Below are 18,302 nucleotides of genomic sequence, written 5' to 3' on the forward strand. Positions count from 1 at the left end.
AGTGTCTGCTGTCAGTGTCTTCCGTGTACAGCCCCCCACTGACACACAGGCTTACCTCGAACAGGTCGGGGGTGGCGGCCATAGCGGCAAACACACACACAGAGCTCTCGTTGTCAGGCTCTCCGCTCAGCTCCGGGCCCCATGGATTGACTGCTCGGGCGGGGATCACACTGCTGCCATTCTCACCGGAAGTGGAGCTGACAGGGACAGGAAGCGGCGCGCACACAGCTGCTGACCTCTGACCTTTCCCAACCGGAAGTGGGGGTCCGCTCTGCAGAGACAGAGAGGGCGTGGCCGGGCACGTACGGGGTGAGAGGCGGCGAGCGGTGTTAGATTACTAAAGGGGGGTTGTATCATAGGAACGCTGTTTCCATAGCAACCAATCCGCTGCAAACTCGGAGACTAGGTTGCTATGGGCTATCTGCGGTACTTCTGCTGCTTGTAGCACTGCTGTGTCTGCGGGTGTGGAGAGACATACATAGGACTGCCCTGTACTTCCTGTTTATGTGTGTGTCATGTGACTGATTTCTGAGTCACTCAGCTAATATGCAGCTCTGACTTCACTGGCCCTGGATCGTATTATGGTGCTGCAGCTTCTGGATCAGTGTAAGGCTCGCCATACAATTCTCCTTACAATCTGTACGATCGACCTTCGATTAACCACTTCAGCCCTGGAAGGTTTTACCGCCTTTATAACCGGGCCATTTTTTGCGATACGGCACTGCGTCACTTTAACTGACGACGCTGTACACAAACAATATTGACATCCTTTTTTCTAACAAATAGGCCCAGATTCTCGTAGATTGCGGTAAAACTCGGCGGGCGTAACGTATCTGATTTACGTTACGCCGCCGCAAGTTTTACAGGCAAGTGCTTTATTCACAAAGAACTTGCCTGTAAAGTTGCGGCGGCGTAGCGTAAATCACCCGGCGCAAGCCCGCCTAATTCAAATTAGCCGGGTAGGGGGCGTGGAGCATTTAAATTAAGCGCGTTCCCGCGCCGAACGTACTGCGCATGCGCCGTCCGGAAAATATCCCAGGGTGCATTGCTCCAAATGACGTCACAAGGACGTCATTGGTTTTAACATGAATGTAAATGGCGTCCAGCCCCATTCACGGACGACTTACGCAAACAACGTAAATTTTAAAATTTCGACGCGGGAACGACGGCCATACTTAACATTAGTTGCCCCTCATATAGCAGAGGCAACTTTACGCCGCGCAAACCTAACGTAAACGTCGTAACTTCACTGCGTCAACCGCGCGTACGTTCGGGAATTCGTGTATCTAGCTAATTTGCATACTCGCCAGGGAAAGCGACGGAGGCGACACCTAACATAAAAAAAAAAAAAAGGATTTAAGATCCGACAGCGTAAGAGCCTTACGCCTGTCGGATCTAATGGTTATCTATGCGTAACTGATTCTAAGAATCAGTCGCATAGATACGACGGCCCAGATTAGGACTTACGATGGCGTACATGGCGTTGCGCCGTCATAAGCCCTTTGAGAATCTGGGCCCTAGAGCTTACTTTGGTATCTGATCACCTCTGCGGTTTTTATTTTTTGTGCTATAAACAAAAAAATACAATTTTGAAAAAAAACAACAATATTTTTAACTTTTTGCTGTAATAAATATCCCAAAAGATTTTTTCATCAGTTTAGGCCAATATGTATTCTTCTACATATTGTTGGTAAAAAAAAATTGCAATAAGTGTATATTGCGCAAAAGTTATAGGGGTAGATCCACAAAGAAAGTACGCCGGCGTATCTATTGATACGCCGGCGTAATTTCAAAATTCCCGCGTCGTATCTTTGTTTTGAATCCTCAAAACAAGATACGACAGTATCTGGGTTAGATCCGATAGGCGTACGCCTTCGGCTCGTAGATGCAATTTTCCGGCGGCCGCTAGGTGGCGTTCCCGTCCTAATCCGCGTCGAGTATGCAAATTAGCTATTTCCGACGATCCACGAACGTACGAGCGGCCGTCGCATTCTATATACGTCGTTTCCGTTCGGCTTTTTCCGGCGTATAGTTAAAGCTGCTATCTGGTGGCGTACTCAATGTTAAGTATGGCCGTCGTTCCCGCGTATAATTTTGAACATTTTACGTCGTTTGCATAAGTCGTCCGTGAATGGGGCTGGACGCCATTTACGTTCACGTCGAAAACAATGACGTCCTTGCGACGTCATTTGGAGCAATGCACCCTGGGAGTTTTGACGGACGGAGCATGCGCAGTTCGTTCGGGACGGGGACACGCTTAATTTAAATGAAACACGCCCCCTACTCGCCGCATTTGAATTCCGCGCCTTTACGCCGCGAGAGATACCCTACGCCGCCGTAACTTACGGCACAAATTCTTTCAGGATTCAAAGAATAGCAAAGTAAGTTACAGCAGCGTAGCGTATCTCACATATGCTGCGCCCACGCAGATGTATGTGGATCTGCCCCAGAGTGTCTACAAAATTGTAACAGACTCACAATTCTACACTGCCACAAATGTGTGGCAAGTTATCCTTGGTATCTGGGTTGGCTTTATATAACTGTGTCAGTACACAAGAAGCTGTGTGTTATGTTATGAGGAATATGGGTAACGGTCATATGGTAAAGTGGTTGTGAACCCTGTTACACCACTTGTACCTACCGGTAAGCCTAGATTAAGGCTTACCTGAAGGCACCGCTAAATATCTCCTAAACCTGCGCCGTTTAGGAGATATTTACCATATACGCTTGCGCCAATGTCATTGGCGAATGCGCACTGAAAAAAATTCTCGATCGTGCCGTCTCTTAAGGCCCTGTGCTGTGACCGGCGACTCCCGCACGCATGCGTGGGAGTGAAGTCATCGCTGCTTCGGCCAATCACAGCGCCGGAGCCCGCGAACCCGGAAATAACTCCGGGAGACATGTCGCCGGTCACAGCAGTGTACGTACGGGGACTGCTGCAACGGCGTCAACCTAAGGTAAGTATTAAATCATGAGCTAGAATGCGATGCTCATTATGCCTTTGTCTTGCAGGTGCTTTTTTTTTTTTATATGAGTTTACACTTTAATAACGTTTATTTAATTTAAAGCCGAGGTTCACCCCAATAACATGTATATCTGACCAACTCCCTTATATTCGTAACAAGTACTGTCCGCAATTAGTTTTTTTTTTTATGCTGTACGTACCTTGTAATCCATTTTTTCAATCTACTTCTCCCCGCGGGAGTAGGCGTTTCTATGCCTAGGGGGATTGTCATCTGGGAGGTCACCCAGATGATTGACGTCTGTTCCCCCCGGCAGATAAGGCCCCGCCCCCCGTATTGCGTAGGCGCGCACGAGTTACGGGTTTCCGAGGGTTTACGTTACGGGTTTACAAGGTACGTAAAGCATAAAAAAAAAAAACTAATTGCGGACAGTACTTGTTACGAATATAAGGCCGTGTACACACGGGCAAACATGTACGATGAAACCGGTCCACCGGACCGTTTTCACCGTACATGTCTGCCCGGGGCTTTCTGTACGATGGCTTTACTAACCATCGTACAGAAATCCGCACGTAAACAATACGCGGGGCGTGTCCGCGGTGTCGCCGCGTCGATGACAAGTCCAGGAATATTTGCCTGCTGGGAAAAGGCCCGGCGGGCAAATGTTTGCTGGAATCCTGCACGCTCGGGCCTACACACGAACGAACATGTCTGCTGAAACTGGCCCGCGGACCAGTTTCAGCAGACATGTTTGGTCGTGTGTACGGGGCCTAAATCCAAAATAATTTTTTATTTGCAATTTTTTCCACATGAAAGTGGAGTGATGCTGCGTACACACGACCGTTTTTTGGGTTCTAAAAAATGACGATTTTTTTTTAATGTCATTAAAAACAATCGTGTGTGGGCTCCAGAGCATTTTTCACGATCTAAAAAATGGGCATTAAAAATTTCGAACATGCTCTATTTTTTCACGTTTTTAACGTTGTCGTTTTTAAGGTTGTAAAAAATGGTCGTGTGTGGGCTTTAACGACGTGAAAAACCAGCGCATGCTCAGAAGCAAGTTATAAGACGGAAGCACTCGTTCTGGTAAAACTAGCGTTCGTAATGAAGTAAGCACATTCATCACGCTGTAACAGACTGAAAAGCGTGAATCATCTTTTACTAACACTAAATCAGCAACAGCAGCCCCAAGGGTGGCGTCATCCGAATGGAACTTCCCCTTTATAGTGCCGTCATACGTGTTGTACGTCACAGCGCTTTGCTAGAGCATTTTTTTTTCATGATCATGTGTAGGCAAGGCCGTTTTAATGATCGGGTTGAAAAAAACGTCGGTTTTTCTAGACCCTTAAAAACGTAATTTTTTAGAACCCGGAAAACGGTTACACTTTTGCAATAAAATCTTGAAGCTGATTTTTTGCAGATCAGCACCAGATTTTGCACGCGTCAGTTTTAGTAAATAACCCCATTATGTCGCTTCTGCAAAGTTCCACTTTAAATGAAAAAAACATTGTTGCAAGATGCAAACTACTTTCTTTACTTTTTTTTTTTTACAGAGTTACAAGTACAGCATACATGATTTGTGGATATTCCTTACACAATAATGCCTGTTCGCGGATTGTGGATCTTAAGCTGCCAATCAGGAGAATGTGGATCAGTAAAATTCTCTAGGTAATGTTTTAATTTAATACTGTATATATTGGTGTAGACATACACGATTCTGGGCAAAATGAGAATCACAATTTTATTAATTGGAATAAAGATCACAATTCTTGCAGCGTGACATCATCTTTCACATTATCCCAAAAAATTGGGCTAACTTTACTGTTTAGTTTTTTATTATTTATTGAAATGTATTTTTTCCCAAAAATTTTTATGTGAAAGGCCGCTGCGCAAATACAGTGTGACATAAAATATTGCAGCAACTGACATATTATTCTCTAGGGTCTCTGCTAAAAAAAAATATATATATAGGGCTAGATTCAGCAAGAATTTACGCCGGTGTATCTATTGATACGCCACGTAAATTCAAAGCTGCGCCGGCGTATCTTCTTTCTGTATTCAGAAAGCAAGATACGCCGAAATTAGGCTAAGATCCGACTGGCGTAAGTCTCTTACGCCGTCGTATCTTAGTTGCATATTTACGCTGGCCGCCAGGTGGCGCTGCCGTCGATTTCAGCGTAGAATATGCAAATGAGCTGGATACGCCGATTCTGAAACGTATGTGCGCCCGGTGGATTTTTTTACGTCGTTTGTGTAAGGCTTTTTCCAGCGTAACGTTACACCTGCTATATGAGGCATAGCAAATGTTAAGTATGGACGTCGTTCCCGCGCACTGGGATACATTCACGGACGGCGCATGCGTTTATGCTGGCAGATGTACGCTACGCCGCCGTAACTTAGGGCGCAGGTTCTTTGTGAATCCAGCCCCAGCCTCACTAAGTTACGGCGGCGTAGCGTATCTCAGATACGCTACGCCTGCACAAACCTACGACGGGCTTTATGAATCTAGCCCATAATGTTTGGGGGGTTCGAAGTATTTTTCTAGCAGAAAATATTGATTTTAACTTGTAAGCAACAGGTGTCAGAAAAAGGTTTAGTCTTTTAAGCCCTGTACACACGGGCGGGAATACCCTGTCGGGAAAAAAAAACGTTGGTTTTCCTGACGGGATTCCCAGCAAGCTAGCCTTGCCTAGCCCTGTGTACACATGGCCAATTCAAAAAAACCGTCCTTCTTTTGAATGGCAAGAATGCGGTGATGTCATCAACTACGACGTCACATTCGATGCCGTCGCCGCCATCTTGCTACACCTTACACTACCCTTGTATGCTACTGCGCATGCGGCAAAGTCTTTTCGAGCATGCACGGGTACAAGGTAAGCATACAAGCCTCGTACACACGCACAGTTTTAGCGGCAGGAAACACTGCCGAGAATCCCGACAAGAAAAATAGAGAGCAGGTTCTCTGTTTTTCTTATCGAGATTCCCGGCAGTTTTCCCAATGAGAAACCATACACACGACCGGTTTTCTCGGCAAAAAGCTCTCCCAGCTGCTTTCTTGCCGAAAAAAACGTGCGTGTGTACAAGGCTTAAGTGGTTAAACTACCCTCATCTACAGACAGAAGTTCATTCCTTTGATCTAAGGCCTCGTACACACGACCGAACATGTCTGCTGAAACTGGTCCGCGGACCAGTTTCAGCAGACATGTTCGGTCGTGTGTACGGCCGACCGGACAATTTTCCGGCGGATCGGACAGGTTTCCAGCGGACAAATGTTTCTTAGCATGCTAAGAAACATGCCAGCTGGAAGCCTGTCCGTTGGACATGTTCGGTCGTCTGTACGACTTACCGGACATGTCCGCTCGGCCAAAAGCCCTTGCATGCGTCGAAGTGATTTGACGCATGCGTGGAAGCATTGACCTTCCAGGGTCGCGCATGTCGCCGCGTCATCGTCGCGGCGACGGCGCGGCCGCGCTGTCTGTCCGCGCGGATTTTGGTTCGATGGTGTGTACAACCATCAGACCGAAATCTCCGAGCGGACATGTCCGATGAAAATCGGACATGTCCTCTCGTGTGTACGAGGCCTAAGAGAACAGAGGATACAATATTTCTCTTTATCTCTGCCTAAGCAATGTTGTGATAAACTAGGCAGGCTGCCTGTTTTAACAGTGATAATTAAATATCACCAAAAGAAAGCTCTACTTGTGTGAACAAATGATAAAAATTCATATGGGTACAGTGTGACATGACTGCGCAATTGTCATTTAAAGTGCAACAGCACTGAAAGCTGAAAATTGGCATGGGCAGGAAGGAGGTAAAAGTGCCCAGTAGGTAAGTGGTTAATGTAACAGGATAATGCAGTTGGTCAGATTTACTATATACTGTACAGTATCTCACAAAAGTGAGTACACCCCTCACAGTTTTGTAAATATTTTATTATATCTTTTCATGTGGCATGACTGCGCAATTGTCATTTAAAGTTTTCCCTGGTTGAATACAAATTTGATTACTGCTCCCACATTAAATCGTTTTGGTAAATCTAAAGGTGGTTATATAGAGATTCTACAGGCAGATTATAATATGCATGTCAAACTTTAGCAATGGCGTTTGGGAAAGTCAAGCACAGTCAGAAAAGAAAAACTGAATAGACAGGGCCACCGTTTCCGTGTTTCTCGATGTTATTTTGCTGGAATTGCTGTGTAAATGTAATTCTTGCTTGGTATCTTGCAGACGTTACCCTACTGTAGAGAAAAGAGCCAAAGGTTTTAATAAGTCAAGCTATGCATCCATTCCAGAGGATGAAGTCCTTTTAAAAGCATTGCTGTTTGAGGTCGGTTTAACAGGCGGTAGTGAAACCTTTGTGGAATACAGGGATAACTGTTCCAGAATCACTAAAACCAACGTGCACTCGCTGACGGTTCCTGATGGGAAACTTTGGCCCATCCTTGCCATTCCAGATGGTGACTTAATCTATGTGTGCCTGCCTTTGGTAGAACAGTTACTGATACCCACGCCACCACTTATAAATATTAACAGTATCTCCGAAGCATTTGCTCTTTTGTACGGTATCATGCAGTTCATCAACTCAAAACACAGCACAGAGGCAGATCTATCATCAAAGATGGCCCAACTGCCACTTCTAGTCACACGGGCCTGTCCGTTGGGTTCTCCCATGGACACTAACTTTTCTGCCCTGCCAGATAGTCTAAGCAGTATCTCTATAAACCAATCCTATAAAGCCCCGGCATGGGGGACCAGCAAACAGAAGGGGAAAGCTCAAATCGAAGTCTCCATCACAGAGAAAGTCAACTCAACTCAGTATGATAAAGGTGATGATAGTGACACGTGGCAGGTGTATGGGACAGTCTCTTGCAAGGTGAGTGTCTTTTATACAATATGCCTACAAACAGCTTTAGCTGCCAAATAATTATGTGCCTCTGCTATAAGCATTAATCACTGCTGACAAGTTTTCCTGACACCAAGAGAAAAATGGTGACAGGGGAGGGACCTCCAGCTGATTGACAGCCTCGGCTCTGTTCTTGTGTGAATGGGGGTGTGTCCCTTCCTTCCAATCAGCACTCAGAACTCTCTTTACCAAGCTCTGCAGAGTGTAAATTCAGCTCTAACCCCTTTTTTCTCTTTCGTTCATAGACGGACACAGCCTTCATTGACCTTAGGGTTATGCTTCTTCCTACCAGGAGATTTCTCCTGGTAGGAAGAAGCATAACCCTAATGTCAATGAAGGCTGTGTTCGTCTATGAACTCAGAGAAATGGTTTTAACGGTGAGTACAAAAATCCTATTTTCTCTTCCGTTCATAGACGGACACAGCCTTCGTTGACATTAGGGTTATGCTTCTTCCTACCAGGAGAAATCTCCTGGTAGGAAGAAGCATAACCCTAAGGTCAATGAAGGCTGTGTCCGTCTATGAACGAAAGAGAAAAGGATTTTACGGTGAGTACAAAAATCCTATTTTTTTACATCTCAGACAAGTTTTATAAATTCTGCACTTTCAGCGGCTGTAGAGAAGAAAAGACCACAGATAAACAGGTACAACGCACGTAGGAGGATTTGTTTAATTTCTGTGTATCACCCGAGGCCAGTGACTTCATTTGGTATATGTGAGGATATACAACCACTTTAAAAATCTTGCTATCTGTGACAGAAATGATCACATTGCAGGACCTTAGCAGACCTGCCTATGTCACTAATGTGGTCTAAATAATTCTGTATAAGAATTGATGTTTGTTGGTTAAAACTATGTGGAAGAGGAACACCAACCCAAAATAGATAAAAATGAATAGTGCTTTAAAGAAGATCTCCAGTCACTCCTTATTGTTCACCAGGATCAAGAAAATTCACATGCACTTAATTGAATTGAATTCATACTGGACACTTATTAGATGTTGTCTCTTATGGACTTGATATATCTTAAATGATTTTGTTTGCTGACATTGTTTGTATGCACCTTTTATGCACTTGAACATTATAGTTATTCAAGTTTTTTACTTCTAGAGAGCGGTTCAAACTAATTAATTACATTTTATTTTTCCTTTCATTTTATATGGGCTCAAATCGCAACGCATAGGAATTGGTTTAGGGTATTGGAGCATTTTCATGAGTATGAGTACTTGTGAAAATATCCGGTATCGGCACCAATACCGGTATCGGTGCAACCCTACTTGTTACCAGTCAGAAACATGATGATCCACAAGGGTATCGGTACTCAGTATTTTCGAGTACTTGACCGAAGGTATCAGTACTCTTAGGCCTCGTACACACAATAGGTTAAACAGATGGACCGTTTTCATCGGTCAAAACCGATCGTGTGTGGGCCCCATAGTTTTTTTTAACCATCGGTTAAAAAAAGCCAACTTGCTTTAAATTTAACCGATGGATTCCTAACCGATAGGTCAAAACCGATCGTTAGTAGGCACGACCATCGGTTAAAAATCCACACATGCTCAGAATCAAGTCGACGTATGCTTGGAAGCATTGAACTTAATTTTTTTCAGCACGTCGTTGTGTTTTACGTCACCGCGTTCTGACACAATCGGTTATTTAACCTATGGTGTGTAGGCGCGACGGACCATCAGTCAGCTTCATCGGTTAACCGATGACAAAGGTCCTTCAGACCGTTGTCATCGGATGGACTGATCGTGTGTACGAGGCTTTACTTGCCGATATTAAAAAAACCGCAACCCTAGCGACGAGAACTGCTGGTTAATGCTGGTATTCAGGATGGTCAGTACCTGGAGCCCTAATGGGCGTGCGGAAGGGAAATCCATGCCAGCAATGTGTCTCTGGAAATATATTGGGGCATATCCACAAAAGTATTACGCCAGCGTATCTCGATACGCTGCGTAATTTCAAATTTTGCGCGTCGTATCTTTGTTTTGTATCTTCAAAACAAGATGAGATGGCATCTCGGCTAGATCCGACAGGCGTACATCTTAGTACGCCGTCGGATCTAAGCTGCAATTTTCGGCGGCCGCTAGGTGGCGTTTCCGTCGAATTCCGCGTCGAGTATACAAATTAGCTCGTTACGGCGATCCACGAATGCATTTTTTTACGTCATTTGCGTTTGGCTTTTTCCGCCGTATAGTTAAAGCTACTGTTATGAGGCGTACTCAATGTTAAATATGGCCGTCCTTCCCGCGTAGAAATTTGAAATTTTTACGTTGTTTGCGTAAGTCGTTCGCGAATAGGGATTTGCGTAGAATGACGTCACCGTCGGAAGCATTGACTTGTTCCGGGTTAATTTTGAGCATGCGCACTGGGATACCCCCCACGGACGCAGTTAAAAAAAAAACGTTGTTTACGTCGGGTCACGACGTATTTACATAAAACACGCCCCCATCACAGAGATTTGAATGGCGCGCCATTACGCCGCCAAAGATACACTACGCCGCCGTAACTTACGGTGCGGATTCTTTGTGGATTAAAAAAAAAAGTACGTTACGGCGGCGTAGTGTATCTTAGATACGCTACGCCCGGCGCATAAATGCGCCACTGTACGAGGATATGCCCCATTGTGTTGTTTAGCATTTGTCTTCCATCAGTACATTGCATTGTAAGCAGTTCCATTGATGCCGTTGTTCAGTAACTAGCATACTAGCTTCAAACAAGTTTTCTATGCTTTATTTTTCTTCCACTTGTAAGGCTTTTATCCCCAAACATAAGTGGATCTTATTTTCCCTTGATGTTTATGCCATGTCTAATAGGCTATTAAGAATTGAAATGAGACAGAAAATTGCAGTGAAAATGGTACTTATTCCATCACTCATTACTGAATGGTCTATGAAGGGTAACCCAGCGAATGTATTCGCTTGACTTTATTCATCTTTCAAGCTGTTGATCATTTGAAATTTGGACTGAAACTCCACATATTAAGACTTGTAAAAGTTGTAAAGGTTAATTTCATGGAGAACTTTTATTCATGTTTGCTTATTTTGGGACCTGATTAAAAAAAAGAAAAAAAGGTGAAAACAGGAACAAAAGTAGTTAATGAAGAAGGAACAGAGCAGGGCGGCAGGTGAGTGTGAGAGTCAGAGAATACAGCGAGGGATCTTCACCTTCTTCCAGGTGTTTAACCCCTTGGCGCTAACATAACACAAATATGCGGCCCCACCAGACTGCCCTTTTGCCTGATATTTGTGTATCTCCCTGCCCCTTTTCCGTGGGGCCTGATATTTGCGTATCTCCCTTTGTGCTAGGAGCGCCCCGCACAGTCCGCTCCCAGCACAGAAACTGGGGTCTCACCGAGAGCCCCAGGCCCCTTTCTAATGATTGGGACCCGAAATGTCAGATTCCTGGTCACCTGATCGCTGTGATAGCCTCTAACTGGCTATCACAGTGATCACCGGTGATACCCTGTTGCACCACTAGTACCGATAAAAAGAATTATGATTGATCCAAAAATGTACGATTAATCGAGGAATTAATCTTTAATTTCCACAGCCCTAATATATATATATATATATATATATTTTTTTCAATTTTATTTTGAACTTTTATTAACTTAATTTTCTAGTTTTATTTAATTGTTTTAATTTTTTTTACTTTTTCTACATACTTTTATCAGAGTACTATACTACATACTTTCATCGGAGTAGTTCGGTGTCACCATAGTGACACTGTACTACTCGGGGGAGGGGGGATTTTCTGTGGTTGACTACAGCTAATCACAAGATTGCTGTCCCAGGTACGGAAAGAGGAGAGGTTCCCCCAGGGTGGGGCTTTAACGGTAACAATGATACAAAGTATAAGGTATAGTAAAATTTATTATGAAGGAATACAAAAACAAATATTATGATAAGCAACACATTATTATAAAAACAAGGTACGTCACAGAGTGGTGCGTATGTCTGCAGGGATAGGTTCAGGCCCTGTCCCAGGTACCGTGTGATATCTGTGGACCAATCACAGCATCTCAATAAAGTTGTGTTGTTACTGAGATCATGTGATAACACAGTGATCATGTGACATCCTTGCCACTCAAAGCGTCTGGTTACTGTGATCTGCAATCCACTGTGTCCAGCGGACACATTGGTCCTAAAAACAGCGAGCTGTGCGACCAAAGGGGCGTGCCATTGCACATGTGCCATGGGATGTACAGGTACATCGCTTGGCCTGCAGCTGTCTCCCAACCACAGTAAAACTACTGTGGATGGGCGAGGAATGGTTAATATCTTATGGGCTGATGGTCATATATCTTTCACTGACACTTCAGTTTTAATCTGTGCCCCTGAAAAAGAGTAAAACTCGAAATGTGTCAGGAATGTGATTTAGATGATTGAACTATGTACATTTATATATCCATATTCAGGGGAGTATGAGTTTTTGATTTATGTCCAGCCTATTAGGGATGCACAAATCCCCTTTTTTTTTAAAGCAAGTACAAGTACCGTTATTTTTTTTTAGTACTCGCCAATACCAATTATCGATACCTGTGGGCAACTGTTTTGTTTATACTTCAGCTGTCAGTAATGAATAAAGCATTGAAAAGTTATTTACAAATTAAATCTATTTTTTTTTGGTTTCGTTTTGCACATTTTTCAATGTGAAGCATGTAAATATATGTAATGCCGCGTACACACGATCAGTCAAACCGATGAGAGCGGTCTGATGGACCGTTTTCATCGGACCAAACCGATCGATCGTGTGTGGGCACCATCGTTTTTTTATCCATAGGTTAAAAAAAAGCAATCTTGTTTTAAATTTAACCGATGGATACCTAACCGATAGAAAAAAAACTATCGTTTGTAGGCACGTCCATCGGTTCAGAATCAAGTCGACGCATGCTTAGAAGCATTGAACTTCGTTTTTTTCAGCACGTCGTTGTGTTTTACGTCACCGCTTTCTGACACGATCGGTTTTATAACCGATGGTGTGTAGGCATGACTGACCATCAGTCAGCTTCATCGGTTAACCGATTAAAACGGTCCATCAGACCGTTCTCATTCGTTTGACCAATCGTGTGTACGTGGCATTACACGTGGAAAAATATTAACGAACAAAGCAAACAAAAAAAGTTTTAATAATTAATTTTTTAAACTCTTTTTATTGAAAAATATACATGACAATGACAGTTATCAAATGCGCTCAACATAAGCAAATTAATAATAGTTTATAAAACAGAAGTGAACAAAAAAAATTCAACAGGAAAATAATAATTTAAATGAGGCCTTTGACAGGCTGAGTTGGCCTTATATGTTTGCTGTCTTACAAACATTTTGGTTTTAATGGCCCTTTCTTGAAAGCCCTTGAAGCCCTTTATTCGACAGCCACAGCCCAAGTTCGGATGTGGTCCTTCCTGTCGGCTGGCTTCCCCATGACGAACGGTACTCGGCAGGGGTGTCCCTTATCACCATTACTGTTTATCTTGTGTCTGGAACCCCTGGCCGAGTCCATTCGCACTCATCCAGATATCTGTGGGGTGGTGATGCGACAGGGTGAATATAAATTGTCGCTCTTTGCAGACGACATTCTGCTCACTATTACTAATCCATTGATTTCTCTCCCTTCGCTGCATAAACTACTGGCCTCTTTTGGTGCTATTTCCGGCTACAAGGTCAACACTTCCAAAACTGAAGCCCTCCCCATACATATTTCGTCATCATTGCTATACCAGCTCAAGGAGTCATATCCTTATAAATGGTGCAATGCCTCCCTCAAATATTTAGGTGTCCGCCTCACCCCCTCTTACTCCTCCCTTTATTCTGCTACTGTAACTTCCCCCCTCTGGTTTTAGACATTAACAAATCCCTGATGGCCTGGACAAGACTTCCCCTGTCCCTGTTGGGTGGGATTAACGTCCTGAAAATGTCTATTTTACCTAGACTACTCTACCACTTTGAAACATTGCCAGTTGCCTTGCTGTCTGCTCAACTAAAAGCTATTCAGAGGAGTTTTCTAAAATTCATATGGGGAGATAGGGCCCACCGCATAGCCAGTTCAGTGGTATTTGCCCCAGGGTCCAGGGGTGATTGGGTGCCCCGGACATTATTAAATATTACTACGCTTTGCATTTGAGGGCTATTGCTTTGTGGTCCTCCTTACACGCACCAAATCAATGGTCCGCCAATGAAAAAGGGGTGTTAATCCCGGTCCACCCATGCTCCTTAGTTTGGGGCGCCCTCTCACCCCTGGATCCTATCTTTAAGAGCCAATACACTGCTCCAATGATTTTCACCCTAACTATTTGGCGTAAATGCCTCAAGGGTTATCATCTTGCCTCACCTTGTTCTCCCCTTGTAAATGTGCTGTTCAACACAAGCATACCGGACAGTATGTCTCTAGGCAGGGTTTTCCCTTGGCTTAATGCTCCGCTTTTTCAGCTCGGAATTTGGTTCATCCTACTATGCGGAGATTGCATACTTTTGACACTCTACGTGAGAAATTTGATATTCACCTCCAACTTTTCCATTTTTATTTGCAGGTTAGGCATTTCTTCCACTCCAAGTCCCCAACCTTGACCCTTGATGAACCAACCGCTTTTGAGTATCTATGCACACAGGGCCCCCACCAACTTAATATCCTCCATCCACCGTATCCTCCATGAGTCGACCCCTCTTACCGAGACCACACATCACTACATGATTAGATGGTCCCATTTTATAGGCAGACCTATTACGGTACAGGTATGGGATAGGATCTGGGCCTCTACCTTCAAGTCCTCTAAATGTGTAACCCAAAGGGAGACGCCCGTTAAGATCCTCATGTTTTGGGATAAAACGCCTGATGTGATCCATAAATATGACTCCTCAGTCCCGTCGCACTGCTGGCGTTGCGGGACTGACACAGGTTCCTTGTTTCATATTTTCTAGCAGGGTTCTATGATCCAACCCTTTTGGCATGATGTACAGCTACTGATACAGGAGGTGGTGGATGTGTCCCTCCTGCTCGATTCCTTAAATTATTTGTTGGGTCTCCCTTTTTCAGGCATAACCAAAAAAGTCAGTTGGCTTATCTCTTATATTTTGTTAGCTGCTAAAAGGCTTATTCCATTGTGCTGGTTGTCTACTGCACCTCCTCCGTGGCCCAGATTCCTACATTTGATAGCTGAGATTCGGAGGATGGAATATTTAACGGCCTCTGTACATGATATTATACCCCAATTTGATAAAGTTTGGGAGCCTTGGGATCGATCGGAATATGGGTCTCCTTTGCCACTTACCACATCTGAATCTATATAAGCTTTGTACTATTCTTTCTGGTTTTGAATTTCTATTACTTACCTACGAATTGTTTACGTTATTTATTTTCGTATTGCCGTCCTGAACACCCCTGTGCTATGTACTTATGAACATTGTTTATTTGTACCTTCTATTTCTTTATTTTACTCTGATAACATGATACTTTCGATATCTGTGTATTGTACATTGTGTGACAATCTTGTATTACTTCTTTTAAAATCCAATAAAAATACAATTTTGAAAAAAAAAAATGGAGAAGGAGAATAAGGAGTTATTTAGGGCTGATTAGAGTAAATTAAGGGTTAATAAGGGGTTAAATAAAGGAACATTTCATTTAAAAAAAAAAAACTTTTTTTTTTTACTTGACGGGTTGCTAAACCAACTGCATCTGCAGATCAAAGTTCATTCCCTTTGATCTATAGATGTAAAAACAGTAGGATATAAAATTAAACAATTTTTCTTTTTATCTTTCTGTTTTAGCGGCTGAGCAATGATGTTGATAAACAAAGGCCACTGCTTTTTGTTTTATTTTTTTGACAGCTGCAATTGCTTGTTTTTACACTTCAGCTAGGGAGTGGAGCTCCACTGACAGCTGAATGAGTCATTGGTTGTTAAGGAAGTAGCAGCCCCCTGCTCCTTATCAACCGGTAACTTCTGTTTTTTTTTGTTTTGTTTACATTTCAGCTGTCAGTGGGGGAATCCCGCTAACCGTTGAAAGAACCAAGCCTAAAACGATGAGTTTTAGGTATCGGAGCATTTGCACAAGTTAACGATACCTCGTTAGTATCGGCAGCGATACCGGTATCGGGGCAACCCTACAGACTATATTTTATTTTATTTATTGATTGTAATGTTACCACAATAAAGATGTAAATAGTACTTTTATCTTCATGGTTATTTTGTAAAATTGGGTGCCTTTAAAGTGCCGCAGACACACAGGCCCGGATTCTCAGAGGACTTACGATGGCGCAGCGCCATGTACGCCGTCGTAAGTCCTAATCCGAGCCGTCGTATCTATGCGCCTGATTTTTAGAATCAGTTACGCATAGATATCCATTAGATCCGACAGGCGTAAGTCTGTCTTACGCCGTCGGATCTTAACTGCATTTTTTTTTTTACCGCTAGGTGGCGCTTCCGTCTAATTCCGCGTCGAGTATGCAAATTAGCTAGATACGCGAATTTCCGAACGTACGCGCGGCAGACGCAGTACAGATACGACGTTTACGTTAGGCTTTTCCCGGCGTAAAGTTGCCCCTGCTATATGAGGCGCAGCCAATGTTAAGTATGGCCGTCGTTCCCGCGTCGAAATTTGAAAAAGTTACGTCGTTTGTGTAAGTCGTCCGTGAATGGGGCTGGACGTCATTTACGTTCACGTCGAAACCGTCCTTGCGGCGTACTTTGGAGCAATGCACACTGGGAAATTCTGGGAAATTCCACGGACGGCGCCGTTCCGCAAAAACGTCAATCACATCGGGTCACAGTAGTTTAACATAAAACACGCCCCCCTGATCCAAATTTGAATTAGCCGGGCTTACGCCGGCCGATTTACGCTACGCCGCCGCAACTCACGGAGCAAGTGCTTTGAGAATACAGCACTTGCCCGTGTAAGTTGCGGAGGCGTAACGTAAATCAGATACGTTACGCCTGCCTAAAATTGCGCGGAGGTACGAGAATCTGGCCCACAAGCTTTTGTTTTGTATACACATTGTGGCACAGAGCACAAAATTCATTTTAATTGCTTTCATTCAGCCTTGCAGTAGCCCACCGGCCTTATTCTTTAGACCGTTGAAAGCTTGCATAGAGCATGCCATAAATTTGTTGTAAAAGGATGTAAGTAATTTTCTAGCACATTTTCGAATGTTGCCAGGAATCTTTAGCTGTAACCTGTTTACACAGTTTGCCCGTAGTTGAAATTTATTAACTGCATTCAGAGAAGCGTTGCAGTGGGCAGTCAAATGTGGAGCTAGTTGAAGGGCAGGCAGATGTTTATGCAGGTGGTGGTCAATGAACATGGCAGGAGCTCGAGTCATTTCAGCTCTTCTCCTGCCGCTCTCTCTTTTGTTTATCTTTGTACAAGCAACATTAGCTCCAAGGGACCAACTTATTCACAACTACCTAAAATAATGACTCTTTGATTGCAGTCAACCTAAAGTGGCTCAAGGACTTATTAGCATGTACGGACCTATGTAAATCATTATTATTATATTTTATTATGCAAAAGGTACACTTGATTGATTTAATGCACATGTCCCGCAGGGGGTCATTGGAGACTTGTGCTGGGTAAGTGGACGTACGGATTAAAAGCCTCGGTTCGAGCATTTAAACAGATCTAATTAACGCCATCATTTTTTTTAAAGTGTAATTTGGAAACAATCAGCCAAAATGTAATCGTCGGCTTGAATCTTCCTGCTAACGGCTCCCCTCTTCAGGATATTCTGGTACATCCCTGTGTGACTTCCATTGACTCTTCCATGCTGATCTCGAGCAGCGTGGCGGCTACTGATGACTCGGCATTCAATGGGCCATACAAATTTCCATTCATTCCACCCTTTGATTGGTTCCAATTGTGCTACTACACATCACAGGTAAACAGAATTGAGTTTAATTTGCTGCATATTGTGTTTCTTCTACAAATGTGTTTTTATTCCAAGATAATGATATACTGCATTTTTTATAATATGTGCTAGAAAAATACAGTTCAGGTTTATTTGGTTTCTTTAGGCAACCTTTTCTTTATTACCTAGTTGCTTAACCTATAGGTCACAACCCAACTTGGGTCGTGGACCTGTTTTGTATGGGTCGTGACCCGACATTAGCAACAGTTGCATATAAACCTACGCGTCATAGTAGTAGAGCTGGGTTCTTTGACAGCCTGCTGTAATGTCCAGCTTAGGAGCTTACAAAGAGCGTAGAGGGGATGGTGATCACTGTAAGAGGGATGCAGGGGGACACAGGTGAACAGTGTGATAGGGGTGCAGAGAGGGCGCATGTGATTATTGTAAGAGGGGAAGCAGATGATCAGCTTATTGGGGGTGTGGGGTAACTGGGGTGTGAGGGGAACACAGGTGATCAGTCTAATAGGGGTGCAGAGAATGCAGGTGATCAGTAATGGAGGGTTACATGGGAACACAGGTGATCAGTATAAT

The 18,302-nt window shown here is 43.6% G+C and overlaps 2 protein-coding genes across 4 annotated transcripts in view; one reads left to right on the forward strand and one right to left on the reverse strand.

The window, feature by feature from the left end:
• EXOC5 (exocyst complex component 5) overlaps positions 1–197 on the reverse strand; it is a 48,878-nt gene extending 48,681 nt beyond the window's left edge. The window contains exon 1 of the mRNA XM_040332552.1: positions 56–197. Within this exon, the coding sequence (XP_040188486.1) occupies positions 56–82 (27 nt within the window). The 5' untranslated portion in view covers positions 83–197. The remainder of the gene's footprint in view (positions 1–55) is intronic.
• Positions 198–238: 41 nt separating this feature from the next.
• The window catches only part of AP5M1 (adaptor related protein complex 5 subunit mu 1), a 30,861-nt gene continuing 12,797 nt past the window's right edge, over positions 239–18,302 (forward strand). The window contains exons 1-4 of one of the 3 annotated variants that reach the window (XM_040332555.1): positions 239–309; positions 4,517–4,631; positions 7,191–7,836; positions 17,514–17,741. In XM_040332555.1, coding sequence (XP_040188489.1) covers positions 4,564–4,631; positions 7,191–7,836; positions 17,514–17,741 — 942 coding nt within the window. In that variant the 5' untranslated portion in view covers positions 239–309; positions 4,517–4,563. The other 2 variants (XM_040332554.1, XM_040332557.1) reach the window with 2 other exon arrangements.

The sequence above is a fragment of the Rana temporaria genome, chromosome 13 (assembly GCF_905171775.1).
Source record: "Rana temporaria chromosome 13, aRanTem1.1, whole genome shotgun sequence".
NCBI lineage: Eukaryota > Metazoa > Chordata > Amphibia > Anura > Ranidae > Rana > Rana temporaria.